The sequence below is a fragment of the Pleurodeles waltl genome, chromosome 6 (assembly GCF_031143425.1).
Source record: "Pleurodeles waltl isolate 20211129_DDA chromosome 6, aPleWal1.hap1.20221129, whole genome shotgun sequence".
Classification (NCBI taxonomy): Eukaryota; Metazoa; Chordata; class Amphibia; order Caudata; family Salamandridae; genus Pleurodeles; species Pleurodeles waltl.
The window spans coordinates 77630629-77647641 of NC_090445.1; the positions used below are offsets into that span (position 1 = coordinate 77630629).

Here is a 17013-nt window from a genome sequence, read left to right on the forward strand (position 1 = left end):
GGGCTTCACGGTTAAGGATCCATTTCACCAATGTGTGTAACTCTGACCATGCAGCAATAGCTTGTATGGCTTTCGAAATCATGGTGTTTAATGAAGTAAGGAGAGGAGCTGGCTCATGCTCAACTGCTGTATCATTATATGGAATATTTGAACCATGTCTCTTGTTCAAAACAGTGTAAGCATAAACTTAATCCTACTTTATTCCTTCTTCCTTCAGGACAAAACACACCAGGTCATCTTCCCTTAATAGCTTTTTTCAGCTACAATCATTGACAAACAACACGTGCTCCAGAAAATGAACATTTTCCTTGTTTGGTGTTTTAATAGATGCACAATCCCAAAATGAGCTGATAGACTCTTTTCTAGGCCCTTCACTTGTACCACGCATTTCAGTGTCTGTCATGCACTCAAACATCGACAACTTGAAGAAATAATCAGGACTGTTTTTTATGTTACATCTAAAACATTAATAGATTGTGCTGCGCACATCACAAATCCAGATGAGGGTATTACGTAAATATAAGAAAATGTATTATTATTTGGGGTGGGCAAATGCCTACTTCAAGGAATAATCGCAACTCATTCTCTAGTGAACCCTCAGAGTCACTAAACTAAATCCAGGATGGTGTAGGTCTTTGGTCACACTAAACTTGAGACCTGAGGATGAGGGCCTGAGTGAAGGGTGTACTATGGGCATCCAAGTGTCCTCCCACAACTAACATGGAGCACTTCAGAGAAAGACTGTTGGGAGGAAAGGCTGGCAGATCGGTGGATACTATAGGCTCTTCAACAAAAATATTCCAAAGACTTTGTCAGGCAGCCACACAATAACAGATCAAACAAAACAACAAGACAGGATCACAAGCCTTTTTATATTGGACGAAGTGCAATTGCTCGTGCCAAAAGGGAGTGATGGAACAGGTTTTTTCATCCATCAGACAAATATTGGACTTATACCTACTGAATCACTTCATAAATACGTCAGAAATAAAAATGTCTATCTTGTAAGAATTTATCCCAAAGTTGGAAAAGGGAGATTTAATTGTAATAATTGACCTCAAGAGAGCTTACCATCAGATCCATGTGCATGTCAATGGTCGCAAATGCTTTTGCTTTAGGGTAGGTGGCAAATATTACTAATTCATGTTTCTTCCATTGAAATAAAATCGTTGCCAGAAGTGTTCACAAAATATTTTACATTGATGGCAAACAATCTAAAGCGACAAGCACCTGTACCCACTCCTAGAGGATTGGCTGATGAATGCCAGAATAGCACAAACAGGTTCTTAGAGCAGTTAGGCATCACAGTCAAACTTCTTGAGGCATCTCATACCCTTGTGCAGCTAAATACATTTCTAGAGATGGAAATAAATACTGTGAAAGCAGTGGCAACTCCAAGAACACGGAGAACTGGGATATTGTAGAACACATTTCATCTTTAGCGGACAGTGAGAAGTCATTAACTTATTCAAAATGATGATTACAAACATTTCTGTGATAACACATCAATGGATTCATGAGGACAGTTATAGTTAGGCCAATTCTCTCAGTGTCTGATGGACTGAGACAATCTAGCAGCTGGTATCTTACAAGATGGTAATATCATAAGGCTGGGCTAAATATCCATGCAGATTTACAGGAGTACTCCTAGGAATGTTATGTGATATCTCCTGCATTTCCTGGGTGCAGAATTCTGCATAGCATAGAATTACCAATAAGGGGAATGGAACAGCCTGGGCAGACGCACACATTTATTTTTCAATTTCCCAGAAGAGAAAGCCCTTCCCACATAGCCTGAGCAAATCTGAGGGGTGATCTGAGGGGGGTCGCTCCCCCTGCCGCTGCAGCTCCTCCAGGTTCCTGAGTTCCTGAGACCCACCTCACAGTAAGTACCCCCCCCCTCCCAGCCCCTCGCTCTGCCCCGCGCTACTCACCCTCTCTCTTGCTCCTGCTTCTTTTCTTCTTTTCTTCTTCTCTGTTCTTCTGTTCTTCCTCCTCGCTCCTCGTCTGTAATCTTCTTCTGTACTCTTCTTTCCCCCATCTTCACTCTTCTTCTCTTCTTCCTCATCTTCTTCTGTGGTCTTCTGCCCTCTGTTCTTCGTTTTTCTGTATCTTCTTCTGTGTTCTTCTGTGTTCTTCTATGTTCTTCTGTGTTCTTCCGGTCTTTCTTTCTTCTCTCCTTCCGGTCTTCTGATCTTCCTTTCTTCTCTCCTTCCGGTCTTCTGTTCTTCTGTTCTTCTTGTCTTCTGTTCTTCTTGTCTTCAGCTCTTCTGCCTCCTCCGTCCTCTTCTCCCCGCGCCTGCCCTCCTGCTCCTGCCTCATCCCCCTCCCCCACTCGCATCCCCCTCTCTATCTCTCCTATCTAACCCGTTCACTATCTACCTCCCTCACTCCTCCTATCTACCTATCTCTCTATCTCTCTATCCCACTATCTAACTCCCTCACTCTCCACCTCCTCCTATCTTCCTATCTCTCTATCTATTTCCCTATCTATTGATTTCCCTATCTATTTTCTCTATCTATTTCTCTATCTCTCCCCCCCTCCCTCACCCCCTCTATTACCTATCTTCCTATCCTCTCACTCTACCTCTCACCCTCACCCACCTCTACAACCCCCCTCCCCTATCTTCTCAACCCTACTCCTATCTTTCTCCCTTATCTCCTAAACCTCCTAACACTCACCCCCCTCCACCCTTAAACCCCCCTACCCCAGCTCTTCTCACTCTACCTGTCCCCCCCCTCCCTCGCGCTTTCCCGCCGCGACCTCCTGCACGCCCCGCCCCCCCAGCTCCCATTCGCCCCCACCTGACCCCTCCTCCCCCCCCCCTACCTCATATGGCGCCCGCTGCGCGACAGTGGTAGCGACCCTTGACCCAAGGGTAGGTCGCTCCCCCTGCCGCTGCAGCTCCTCCAGGTTCCTGAGTTCCTGAGACCCACCTCACAGTAAGTACCCCCCCCAGCCCCTCGCTCTGCCCCGCGCTACTCACCCTCTCTCCTGCTCCTGCTTCTTTTCTTCTTTTCTTCTTCTCTGTTCTTCTGTTCTTCCTCCTCGCTCCTCGTCTGTAATCTTCTTCTGTACTCTTCTTTCCCCCGTCTTCACTCTTCTTCTCTTCTTCCTCATCTTCTTCTGTGGTCTTCTGCCCTCTGTTCTTCGTTTTTCTGTATCTTCTTCTGTGTTCTTCTGTGTTCTTCTATGTTCTTCTGTGTTCTTCCGGTCTTTCTTTCTTCTCTCCTTCCGGTCTTCTGATCTTCCTTTCTTCTCTCCTTCCGGTCTTCTGTTCTTCTGTTCTTCTTGTCTTCTGTTCTTCTTGTCTTCGGCTCTTCTGCCTCCTCCGTCCTCTTCTCCCCGCGCCTGCCCTCCTGCTCCTGCCTCATCCCCCTCCCCCACTCGCATCCCCCTCTCTATCTCTCCTATCTAACCCGTTCACTATCTACCTCCCTCACTCCTCCTATCTACCTATCTCTCTATCTCTCTATCCCACTATCTAACTCCCTCACTCTCCACCTCCTCCTATCTTCCTATCTCTCTATCTATTTCCCTATCTATCGATTTCCCTATCTATTTTCTCTATCTATTTCTCTATCTCTCCCCCCCTCCCTCACCCCCTCTATTACCTATCTTCCTATCCTCTCACTCTACCTCTCACCCTCACCCACCTCTACAACCCCCCCTCCCCTATCTTCTCAACCCTACTCCTATCTTTCTCCCTTATCTCCTAAACCTCCTAACACTCACCCCCCTCCACCCTTAAACCCCCTTCCCCCAGCTCTTCTCACTCTACCTGTCCCCCCCCCTCCCTCGCGCTTTCCCGCCGCGACCTCCTGCACGCCCCCGCCCCCCAGCTCCCATTCGCCCCCACCTGACCCCTCCCCCCCCTCCTACCTCATATGGCGGCCGCTGCGCGACCGCGCCGCTGGCGCGCCAGAGGCAAGCCCGTCTGCGCCCGTCCCGCGCCCAGCGCCACGACCCCTGGTCCCCAGCTCTCCCAAGCCCCGCTGACCCGCTACGACCCCACCACCCTCCACGCCCTCAACCCAGGACGCTCCAACACCTGCTTCCAAGCTCACCCCAAACGCACCCATGGACCCTTCGCCTGCAACTCCTGCAAACGCACCTTCCACCACGCAACAACCACGACCACAAGCCCACGCGCCATCAACCACCTCAAGTGCATCCTAGTCAACGCTCGCTCCGTCCACAAACACGCCATTGAACTCTGGGACCTCCTGGACTCCATAGCACAGGACGTCGCCTTCATCACGGAGACCTGGATGAACGCCTCCTCGGCCCCTGACATCGCCACTGCCATCCCCGAAGGCTACAAGATCTCCAGAAAAGACCGCACCAACCAGGTAGGAGGAGGTATCGCCATTGTCTTCAAAGACTCCATCAGCGTCACCACCTCCACCGAAGACACCCCTCTCGCCGCTGAACACCTGCATTTTCAGATTCGCACCGATCCGAGGACCACCCTCAGAGGATCCCTCGTCTACCGTCCTCCCGGCCCACGCGCCCCTTTCAGCGACGCCTTCGCCGACTTCATCTCCCCGCACGCCCTCGCCTCGCCGGACTACATCCTCCTAGGTGACCTCAACTTCCATCTGGAACAAAACAACGACCCCAACACCACCACCCTGCTCGACAACCTCGCCAACCTCGGCCTCAAACAACTGGTGAACACTGCCACCCACATCGCCGGACACACGCTTGACCCCATCTTCTCCGCCAGCAAACACGTCTTCTTCAGCCACGCCTCCGCCCTACACTGGACCGACCACAGCTGCGTCCACTTCACATTCCGACGCGAGACCCGCCACCTCCGCACCCAACCCATCCCTCGTCGACAGTGGAACAAGATCCCCGAAGAGCAACTCTTCTCCGCACTCGCCGCCAACCAACCCACCCTCACCACCGACCCCAACGACGCAGCCCTCAACCTCACAAACTGGATCTCCAACTGCGCAGACATCCTTGCTCCCCTCAAACGCACGCATCGACAGACCAACACCAAAAAACCTCTCTAGTTCTCTGACACCCTCAAAGAATCAAAGAAAACTTGTCGCGCCCTTGAGAAAGCCTGGCGCAAGGACCGCACCGCTGACAACATGACCACCCTCAAGAACGCTACCCGTGAACACCACCACCTGATCCGCGCTGCCAAAAGGAACTTTTTCACCGACAGACTGGACAAAAACAGACACAACAGCAGAGAACTCTTCAGCATCGTCAAGGAGTTCTCCAACCCCAGCGCCAACGCCAACGCCGTCACGCCCTCACAGGATCTGTGCGAATCCCTCGCCACTTTATTCCATCGCAAGATTAGCCACCGAACCGGCATCCACGGCCATCACCCTCAACAACTGGTCCCACATCAACACGGAAGAAACCAAATCCATCATGAACTCTATCCACTCCGGCGCCCCTTCGGACCCCTGCCCGCACTTCATCTTTAACAAAGCCGACGACATCATCGCCCCGCACCTCCAGACCGTCATCAACTCTTCTTTTTCTTCTGCTACCTTCCCCGAATGCTGGAAACACGCCGAAGTCAATGCCCTACTAAAGAAACCTACGGCAGACCCGAGCGACCTAAATAACTTCCGCCCCATCTCTCTTCTGCCTTTCCCAGCCAAAGTAATAGAGAAGACCGTCAACAAACAGCTGACCACCTTCCTGGAAGACAACAACCTGCTCGACCCCTCACAAACCGGATTCCGAACCAACCACAGCACTGAAACCGCCCTCATCTCAGTCACTGACGACATCAGAACCCTGATGGACAACGGTGAAACAGTCGCCCTCATTCTGCTCGACCTCTCGGCTGCCTTTGACACCGTCTGTCACCGCACCCTAATCACCCGCCCCCGCTCCACCGGGATCCAAGGCCAGGCCCTGGACTGGATCGCCTCCTTCCTCTCAAACCGTTCCCAAAGAGTTTACCTCCCTCCGTTTCGCTCAGAACCCACCGAGATCATCTGCGGCGTACCCCAAGGCTCATCACTCAGCCCGACACTCTTCAATGTCTACATGAGCCCCCTCACCAACATCGTACGCAAGCACGACATCATCATCACCTCCTACGCCGACGACACCCAACTTATACTCTCCCTCACCAAGGACCCCGCCAGCGCCAAGACCAACCTACAAGAGGGTATGAAGGACGTCGCAGATTGGATGAGGCCCAGCCGCCTAAAGCTGAACTCTGAAAAAACGGAAGTCCTCATTCTCGGCAACACCCCGTCCGCCTGGGACGACTCCTGGTGGCCCACGGCCCTCGGCACCGCACCGACCCCCACAGACCACGCCCGCAACCTCGGCTTCATCTTGGACCCTCTTCTCACCATGACCAAGCAAGTCAACACCGTGTCCTCCGCCTGCTTCCTCACCCTCCGCATGCTCCGCAAGATCTTCCGCTGGATCCCCGCCGACACCAGAAAAACCGTGACCCACGCCCTCGTCACGAGCCGCCTGGACTACGGCAACACCCTCTACGCCGGGACCACAGCCAAACTCCAAAATCGCCTGCAACGCATTCAAAACGCCTCGGCCCGCCTCATCCTTGACATACCCCGCACCAGCCACATCTCCGCACACCTGAGACACCTGCATTGGCTCCCTGTCAGCAAAAGGATCACCTTCCGACTTCTCACCCACGCACACAAAGCCCTCTACGACAAGGGACCGGAATACCTCAACAGACGCCTCAGCTTCTACGTCCCCACCCACCTCCTCCCCTCCTCTGGCCTCGCACTCGCTGCTGTCCCTCGCATCCGCCGTTCCACGGCGGGTGGGAGATCTTTCTCCTTCCTGGCGGCCAAGACCTGGAACTCCCTCCCCACCAGCCTCAGGACCACCCAGGACCACTCCGCTTTCCAGAGACTCCTAAAGACCTGGCTGTTCGAACAGCGATAACCCCCCCTTTTTCCCCTAGCGCCTTGAGACCCGCACGGGTGAGTAGCGCGCTTTATAAATGTTAATGATTTTGATTTGATTTGATCTGGTCCCCTTCCCATCCTGGAAGGGGAGTTACTCCAGACTTGGGGTTGGAAAGAGTCAGATTGAAGTTTGGTAATATCCACAAACACATTTGCAAACCCCCATTGCTTAAGCAGGATTTATGACTGTGGATTCCTCCGCACTCAGTAGAGAGAAATCTGCAATAAAATTTAAACCTGCCAGTAATATTTTTGTGAATTCCTGATTCCAGAACAATTTAAGCTGTACCTGTAGCCCAAACCACTCTGCAGTTATTACATATGACCACAGACTATAAATTTCACGTCTCTGTTGAAATTCACAAGGGAGCCCCTGCCAACCAGAAATATCAGCTGTAACTGAACAGTTCTAAGTTACAGACCCTGAAGTTTGGTACCACTGCATGCTTTTGCTGTGGATTCCCTACATCTAGCACCCATTCCTCCATGATTGCATAATCTGATCTAGTAGTCTCTTAGTTTACAAGGGGAGAGGGTCATATATCCACATTGTTCTCTATGTCTGGCACCCCTACCTAATTGACTTGTTTAGAGAAAGAAACAAATTGTAGTAGATCTGAGGATTCCCTTATATTGTCAAGAATGATAAAAGTTCAACTATGGGATGAAATTGCCTGTAATGCCTCATGTTATGAAAAAGCAAGCATGTAAGTACTTTAAAATTAAATTGATGTCATAAGTTGATCCCCAAATGAAGCACCTTCATATTTTGATTTTAACTGTTGTATTTGACCTTGACGCTGTAGAAGCACAGCAGCTGGATAAATTAATATCCGTTTAACACACAAAGCCCTATGAGTGCATACGGTTTACACTCTGGTGACCATGTTTTGGCTCTGGGAGGCTACATTGCTATAGGCCAAGCACTCTATGACCATGTTATTCAGGTTTTCTAGCTCCTGACTCAACCAGGTGGTTTCCACTCTCATGGAAAGAAAAGACAAAGCACCCAAACCATACCCAGCTTTCCCCCAAGAAGTGCTCCCCGCTGGAGGCTCTGGTACTGTCAGCTTTGTTCAGAAGGCAGCCATAGTTCTGTTACTCCTCCTGATAGTAACTTAGGCCCATATTTATACTCTGTTTGCGTCGAATTAGCGTAATTTCTTTTTTTTACGCTTATTCAACGCAAACCTAACTCGATATTTATACTTTGGCGCTAGACCCGTCTAGCACCAAAGTTATGGAGTTAGCGTCATTTTTTACTGTGAAAACCTACCTTGCATCAATGAGATGCAGAGTAGGCGTTCCTGGGCAAAAAATTACTCAAATGCCCTAGCGCCTTATTTATCTTCCTGTGCAAAAATCACGCACGGGAGGAGTAGGGCCTTAAATAATGATGCTAAGCCTTCTTAGCGCCATTATTTAACACCTGGGTCAGGGCAGGTGTTAGGGGGCCTGTGGGCTCATTTCCATGGTCAGAGACCATGGAAACAGCCCACAGGTGCCCTTCCCTGCCCCCAGGGACACCCCTACTCACCCGCACCCACACCTAGAGGACACCTAAGGATGGGGGGACCCATCCCAGGTAAGTATTTTTAATTTTGTCTAAAAGTGCCATAGGGGTGCCTAACTTGGGCCCCCCTACATGGCACTGTGCCCAACGGCCATGCCCAGGGGACACGAGTCCCCTGGGCATGGCCATTGGGCTGGGGGGCATGACTTCTGTCTTTACTAAGACAGAAGTCATGTCCGTGGGGGTTGTGCGTCAAAAAAATGACGCTAGTCAGGTTAGAGTCATTTTTTTACTCTAACCTGACTAGCGCCATCCTTTCCCGCACAACCCCCAGTTTTCCCTTCGCCTCCCCTACCTGGTTAGCGTCAAATAATTTGACGCTAACAGGGCCTTAGTGCCGGCTAGCGTCATAGCTTAAATATGACGCCCAACTGGCGTCCAGGAATGGCGCTAGCCGGCTATACTTTTTGACGCAAACTTGCACTAACGCAGGTTTGTGTCAAAAAGTATAAACATGGGCCTAAATCTGCTCCAGCTGAACTTTGTGTTTTATTTATTATGACACTGCATCTGAATTTCTAACTCGCTACCTGCATTAGAGTCAGCATTAAGCGCTTAACTTTGCTACTCCTGGTCGACCAATTACCTAAATTTAGTACTTTAATTATCTAATTGCCGTATAGTAAACAACAGTACCCACCATGGAAACTACCCAGTAGTCAATGGCTAACTCAAGGGCCTCACAATGGCATATTGTAGATTATATCTGCATTGCCTTTTGTCTTCAATGTGTGTATTGTGTCAATAAGATGTTGCCTCTTTTAATACTTACAGTGCCTTTACCATATCTAGTCTTATCTTCATATATAATGATTCCTCTCTGGTCTTTTGTACTTCCTCTAAACACTGTGTTTCTGTGGCTGGACTTTCTCTGTGTACAGTATATCTATAGGTTTTATAGCCTTTCTGTATAGGCTATCTATAGAGTCTTTTACCTACTGTCTTCACTGTACAGTTTGGCTCCATGACTCCTTGTAACTGCGTACATTGTGTTTCTGGCCTCTTCTCACTTCTGTATATTGTGTCTGTGTGATCCCTGGCCTCCTATATGAGCATTACTTCTCTGTGATCTCTTCCCTTCTCACTGTTTTAACTAGACTCTCTAAACTCTTGCTTTCTGTCTATCCTGGTTAAATAATCTGTAGTCTCTCTTTCTCTGCAGTGCTGCCGACTCTGGAGCAAGACAAAATTCATACGGTGACACCCTTTCAATCAGATGATATGTATTTTTCTGGAATCCTCCAATTTGATCCTGTGAACAATTATGTCTAATTATGATTAAATGACAGAAGAGGACTGGTAAAGCGATAAAGTGATGGACCCTAAAAATGTGACCCAAAGTGTACAGAGCGAGCAGGCAGTTCCGCCAGGCACCTTCGAGATGGGGAAGGGTGGATGGGGGAGTGGCGGGGCGGGGTGCAAGGGTTTGGTGGGAGATTTGCTCTGTAGATATTTTTTTTGTTTGTTTTTTTGAAGTAGGATCTTAAATTGTGCTATAAATTGGCTGAAAAGTTACGTTTTTAAAGGACACTCATGGAATATACATCATGTGCCTACCAAACAACCTTCTCCAGGAGAATTGGGGGTTCAGCTCATTCTCCCAAAGGAAACCTTTAAAAACGGTGACAGAATGGCAGAGTTAACCAAACAGTCCTCCTGAACATTTTCTTAAAGCCCAAAGTTATTGCATGCTGTTAAAAATGTGGGTATGCATCTTTCTCCAATTTTATATTGCTCAACTACTATGCCTGTCACGTTCATGCATATTATATTTCATATGTACCTTATGACAGAGAATCTAAATGGAAGGGATAGGATGGGAAAACTAAAAACAACACGTATATCGAATTCTCGGGTATAGATATTGGCGCAAGATAGACCTTGCAGGCTAATGCAGCTATGCCAACACTCGTACTATAGAGAGCACACAAGTTCAGCCACCAGGCAGGATATCCCAGTCTTTTATATAACACTTTATTGGATTGATGTTAATGAAAATGGTTTGCAGCAGTGGCTCCACTTAGCCTTCATTAATGCCCGTGCACCTTGATCCTCACCCTGGTTAGATACAAGCCTATGATAATGTAGATTTTCCTAGTAATTTATGAAGGAAAGTCTTAATTTTATTACAGACACAGAGGCGAGTATTATACTTTCAATTCTTGCTTCATATCAAATAGCAGCAGTCAAGATAACAAACTACAAGTCCCATGAGGCAAATAAAAGTGACTGTTGGACTTTTTTGCTTATGCAGGGTCATCCCCAATCTTTTTGCCTCCTGCTTCCTATTTTTTCTGACCTGTCGCTGTTGGCTTTTGAACTCTGAGCACTTTACCACTGCTAACCAGTGCTAAAGTGCATATGCTCTCTGTGTAAATGGTATGTAATTGGTTTATCCATGATTGGCATATTTGTTTTACTGTTAAGTCCCTAGTAAAGTGCACTAGAGGTGCCCAGGGCCTGTAAATCAAATGTTACTAGTGGGCCTGCAGCACTGGTTGTGCCACCAACACAAGTAACTCTGTAATCATGTCTCAGACCTGCCACTGCAGTGTCTGTGTGTGTACTTTTACACTGTAAATTCGACTTGGCAAGTGTACCCACTTGCCAGGCCTAAACCTTCCCTTTTCTTACATGTAAGGCACCCCTAAGGTAGGCCCTAGGTAGCCCCAAGGGCAGGGTGCAGTGTATGGATAAGGTAGGACATATAGTAATGTGGTTTATATGTCCTGACAGTGAAATATTGCCAACTTCGTTTTTCACTGTTGCAAGGCCTGTCTCTCTCATAGGATAACATGGGGGCTACCTTTAAATATGATTAAAGTGTAGATTCCCCTAGAGAGTAGATGGACCTGTGGAGTTTGGGTCCCTGAACTCACAATTTAAAAATACATCTTTTAGTAAAGTTGATTTTGAGATTGTGCGTTTGAAAATGCCACTTTTAGAAAGTGAGCATTTTCTTGCTTAAACCATTCTGTGACTCTGCCGTGTTTGTGGATTCCCTCTCTGGGTCAGTTTGACAGTTCTGTTCTTTTTCACCTCACACCAGACAGTGACACAAAGGGAGCTGGGGTGTAACCTGCATTTCCTGATTAGCCATCTCTGCTAGGAGGGAGGGGTGGAGTGGTCACTCTCATCTGAAAGGACTGTGCCTGCCTCTGACAATGCCGGCTCCAACCCCCTGGTGTGTGTCTGAGACCTTGCCTGGGCAAGGCAGGATTTCACAAGTAGGTGTGAGTCCCCTTTGAAGAAAGGTGACTTCAAAGACTAAAATGGGTATAAGTGACTTCAAAGACTAAAATGGGTATAAGAAGGGCACCCAAATCTACAGACTTTAGAAACACTTCTGGAACCAAGAGGAACCTCTGCCTGGAGAAGAGCTGATAGCTGAGGAAGAAGTGCTGCCCTGCCTGTGACTGTGCTTTGTGGAGCTTTCCTGCAGTGCTGCTTCTGCCAGAGTAAGAGGGCAAAGACTGGACTTTGTGTGCCTTCCAACTTGTGAAGAAATCTCCAAGGGCTTGACTTAGAGCTTGCCTCCTGTTGTTTGAAGTATCAGGGACAGCAAAGACTTCTCTCTGCCAGCACCTGGAGTCTCTGGAGAGACTCCTGCTCTGACAAGTGGTGCCCTAGCCAGTCCCTGGGCCCTTGAAAGGAAAGCTGGTGGAAATCCAAGGAAATCGACTTCGGACGACTCCGGACCAACGCCGCTGCTGAATCCGGTAACGCCGCCTGCACCTGACGCCGTGACCCTCGCTGAAACGCGACGCTCTTCGCAGGCCCGACGCCGCTGCAGCCCCGCTGAAGTCCGCGACTCCGTGGAAGTCGCCGCACCACGTCGTGACCAACGCCGCTCGAAGTGCACGGATTCAACATTTCGCACAGACGCCGCGATCTCCGACTTCGCGCATCGGCTTGTTTTCATTCATCACCAAAGGTACTGTACTTCGGGGTCTATACGACTCCGTGTCCGGCGCCGCTGGTGTCGGCTGGTTGGGAACGACTCCGTCACGACGTCATGTTAACATCTCATCGAAGCATTTTTGTTTCTAAGCGCTATTTTTGAGTTTAATCTTTAAAAATTCATAACTTGACTTGTGTATGTCGGATTTTTGTCGTTTTGGTCTTGTTTTGTTTAGATAAATATTTCCTATTTTTCTAAACCGGTGTTGTGTCATTTTGTAGTGTTTTCATTAAGTTACTGTGTGTGTTGGTACAACTACTTTACACCTAGCACTCTGAAGTTAAGCCTACTGCTCTGCCAAGCTACCAAGGGGGTAAGCAGGGGTTAGCTGAGGGTGATTCTCTTTTACCCTGACTAGGGTGAGGGTCCTTGCTTGAACAGGGGGTAACCTGACTGTCAACCAAAGACTCCATTTCTAACAGTGACCAATGGGATAAAAAACGTAGTCCAAATGAACCAGCCAGCGCAACCAAGGGACCCCTATAATACCTAACTTGACTGCAAACAGCCCTCTTTTCTTGTGGAGAAGTTAGTAAACATCAAATAATGGAAAGGGGGAAAAAACAATAGCAAATGTCATAATCAAAGATAAGAGTTCTTGAAAACGGTTTGTCAATCCAGGACTTCTGAAGATAAATGGAAGTTCATGTGGTATTGGATCCCTTCTGGAAGCCGAAGAAGGAACATCCAAGGAAGGAGAAAGTGAATCCTTAAGAAGATGTAGATGGTAACGGTGGAGCCGTTGTCAGGGAGACAAAGAAGCACCATGGGATAATACTCGCCTCTGTGTCTTTAATTTAGTTAAGACTTTCCTTCATAAAATTACTCGGAAAGTCTACATTTTATGTCAAGACCAGAGGCTCCTATTATGCTTGTTTAAAGCATGTGAATAAGAAGTATGAACAGGTTTGCAGTAAAACATTCTAAATACATTATCATCTGTCCAGTCTGCTGATCTCAGAATATCCTCAAGTCTGGAACCTGCCCAGAAGGCCCTGGAGACCATGGCACCCCTAGAGGAATGAGTGCCACACACAGAAGTATCAGTGCCTGCTAACAACGTAATCCATCTGACTCAGCGAGCCAGAGTGGCAAAAGAAACTGGAAGATGGGGTTTACAGAAAGAAACAAGTAACTGGGAACAAGAGGACGCTCTGAGAGCAGCAGTTAGTTGTTTGTAAACTTTGAGGCATTGTCCAACACATAATTTGGGATAATTTGGTAAATAAAACTAGAATATTTAATTTAAGTTAGTTTTGTAAGTTTATTAACTGTATACATTACCATTACTCCATGAGGGTGTATTGTCGAGAGAATACATCTAATGCTTTGACATGTGATAAATGTTTAATGGAAATTAGACATAACAACATTGTAACTTTTGCTGAAAGCATTTTCAGAGATACAGCTGTATTATCAGGACAGGAAGTAAACCACTTCAAAACCATATTTACATCCCACAGTTTATTATACTTTGGAAGAGAAGGTTTAGAAAATGTTACTCCCTTCAACAGTTGGCAGGTGTTCTCCAGCTGGTTTACCACTGATGTGGGAATGATTTAATGAGATTGCTGTAGAGGTTTATAGTTCTATAAGACTTACCTTCACTAGCTTCCACTGCTAATAAATTAACTATATAGATTATATTGGTGAAAGGGATTGATATGTTTTCCCTAACACCAGCTAGACCATAAAGACCACGCTGACATATAAGCCTTTGTGGTTCCGGGAGCCCAGGCTTTGCTAATGAATTCTGAAGCTTCTGACTGAAGGAGATGGGATTGTTGGGATGACCCGATATTCTCCAAGCAGCTAGTGTGAGGAAATTGTCTAGAATCAAGTTGTGAGGATGGCCTAGAGGGTCCAATAGAAGAGTGGGGAAGGATGAGAGGAGGACATGAAAATCGAAAGTCAGTTCGAGGAGATGAGGAAACCCTACATGTGACTGCCAAAAGGGGGCCACAAGTGCCAAAGACGTTTGCTGGCATCTGCCCTGAGCCAGAACTCTGTTGATCATCAGAAAAGGAGAAAAGGTGTAGTTGGTTGACTGGGACCAATCCTCGGAGAATGCATCTGTAGCTAGGGCTAGAGGATCTGGACGCTAACGGCAGAACAGAGGAAGATGGTAATTCAAATGGTAAGCAAAAAGATCTATGTGGAAGGGACCCCATTTTTGAGACCGGCAGATGGTGGGATTTAGTTCCAATCATTGAAGTCCTTCAAATTACGAGAATGCCAGCCCGCAATGGAATTTAGGTTGCCCGGACGATATTCTGCTCAAACAGATTTTGTTGCACAGATGGAATTCCCTAAGACTCTTTTCTAGTTCTGCCAAGAATTTGGATTTGGTACTGGCCAAATGGTTTATTTAACAAACCCCGGAGATGTTGTCCATTCTCAGGAGGATACAGCATTGTATCTTGTCTTTTACTAGGCTTTTGATCGCAAAGGAGCCTGCAAGCATCTTTAAACAATTGATGTGCAATTTGGACCCCTCCAGTTGGTATTGTACCACAGCGAGCGCCCCATCCTGCCAGGCTTGAATCTGATTCTAATACAAGATCTGGGGCTGATGCGAAGATAGTCCTGCCGTTCCAAGAGTCTAAGCGGTCTATCCACCATCGGAGTTATAATTGGGACTCTGGGTCGATGATGATAGAATCGGCATAAGACAGGCTTCTGCGAAGATGACTCATGTTTAATCTTCGTAGAGCTCTGTAAAGAAGAAGTCCTGGAAAAATCATTTGTATGAAAGAGGAAAGAAGACCTACTATCCTTGCTAAGGACCTGAGTGAAATTTGATAACTGTGAAGTGTGTGAAGAAACTTGTGTTTTATTGCTTTGATTTTTGCTTGAGGAAGGTGTGGGATAGCGGTAGCCAAATTTACTAAGAAACCTTGAAATTCGATTTGTTGCATGGCGACCATTATTGAGTTTTCTGTTTATGAAACAACCCAGATCTGAAAGAAGAGTACACAAAAGATTAAGCATTTGCATAGGGTTCGAATGTCTTGGCTCATGGTTAACATGTCGGCTAAGTATATTATAAGTCTGATGCTGAGAGACCTGAGGAAAGCTTCAACAGATTTAGACGGTCATTCTGACTTTGGCGGGCAGCGGAGGCCGCCCGCCAAAGTCCCGCTGTCAGAATACCGCTGCACGGTCAAAAGACCTCTGCGGTAATTCTGAGTTTCCCGCTGGGCTGGCGGGCGACCGCCAGAAGGCCGCCCGCCAGCCCAGCGGGAAACCCCCTTCCATGAGGATGCCGGCTCCGAATGAAGCCGGCGGAGTGGAAGGGGTGCGACGGGTGCAGTTGCACCCGTCGCGATTTTCAGTGTCTGCTTGGCAGACACTGAAAATCTTGGTGGGGCCCTGTTAGGGGGCCCCTGCAGTGCCCATGCCATTGGTATGGGCACTGCAGGGGCCCCCAGGGGCCCCACGACACCCGTTACCGCCAGCCAGGTTCTGGCGGTCAAAACCGCCAGAACCAGGCTGGCGGTAAGGGGGTTGGAATCCCCATGGCGGCGCTGCCTGCAGTGCCGCCATGGAGGATTCCCAAGGGCAACGGGAAACCGGCGGGACACCGCCGGTTTCCCGTTTCTGACCGCGGCTGTACCGCCGCGGTCAGAATGCCCATGAATGCACCGCCAGCCTGTTGGCGGTGCATCCGCGGTCCCCGGCCCTGGCGGTAGTCAACCGCCAGGGTCGGAATGACCCCCTTAATTCCTTAGTGAAGCACCATGGCAAAGTGGTAAGTTTGAACTTGCCTCTGAAACTGAAGAAATCTACTATGGGAAGAATGGATAGGAACTATATGATAGGCATCCTGTAGGCCTAATCTCACCATCCAATCATGTTGACAAAGAGAATCTCTCAAGTGAATTTTTGTTTCCATTTTAAACTGATGGTATACGTCAGACTGGTAGAAGAGTCAGAAGTTGATGACTGGCCACATCTTCTGAACCAGAAAGAGGGAGCTTAAAAGCCCTGATTGATCTGGAACAGAAATGTGAAGGGCCTGTTTTTGTAACAGACATTAAATTTCCGTGGAATTGAGCATGGACATCTCTGAAGAAAATTATGGAGGAGGAGGAAAAACTTTTTGAGAAGGTGGAGTGTAAAACTCAATAAGATAACCATGAATGGTGTTCAGAACTCAAGGATCTGCAATTATCGTTTGCCACTTTGGGAGATAGAACGGAAGCCGTCCCCCTACAGGAGGAAGGTCAAAAGGAGGACTCACCTTGTTGATTGTTGTTTTTGAAGTTTTTCTATCTGCGACCTCTGTAACCTCTACCCCTTTACGGGTAGAACTGTGGCTTGTACTCTTGGTAGTTGTAGTTGGTATCACAAAAGAAACGGCAGGTAAAGTGGCTCCAGCCTTTACTGACCTCCCAAAAAATTGCTGAGAGAACATTCTTCTTAAGGATTGTTGAGGCTTGTTGATCGAGGAAAAGGTTGTCATTTACCTACTAGGCACTAGTCTTTAAGGTTTTTAATAAATTAATCTCCAAATAGGAGTCCTTCCACTTTGATTCCTGGG

The 17013-nt window shown here is 47.9% G+C and overlaps 1 protein-coding gene across 1 annotated transcript in view; it reads left to right on the plus strand.

Moving 5' to 3' along the window:
* LOC138299240 (E3 ubiquitin-protein ligase TRIM39-like) overlaps nucleotides 1-9871 on the plus strand; it is a 230194-nt gene extending 220323 nt beyond the window's left edge. Inside the window, exon 10 of the mRNA XM_069237367.1 lies at nucleotides 9672-9871. Within this exon, the coding sequence (XP_069093468.1) occupies nucleotides 9672-9781 (110 nt within the window). The 3' untranslated portion in view covers nucleotides 9782-9871. The remainder of the gene's footprint in view (nucleotides 1-9671) is intronic.
* The last annotated feature ends 7142 nt before the right edge of the window (nucleotides 9872-17013 follow it).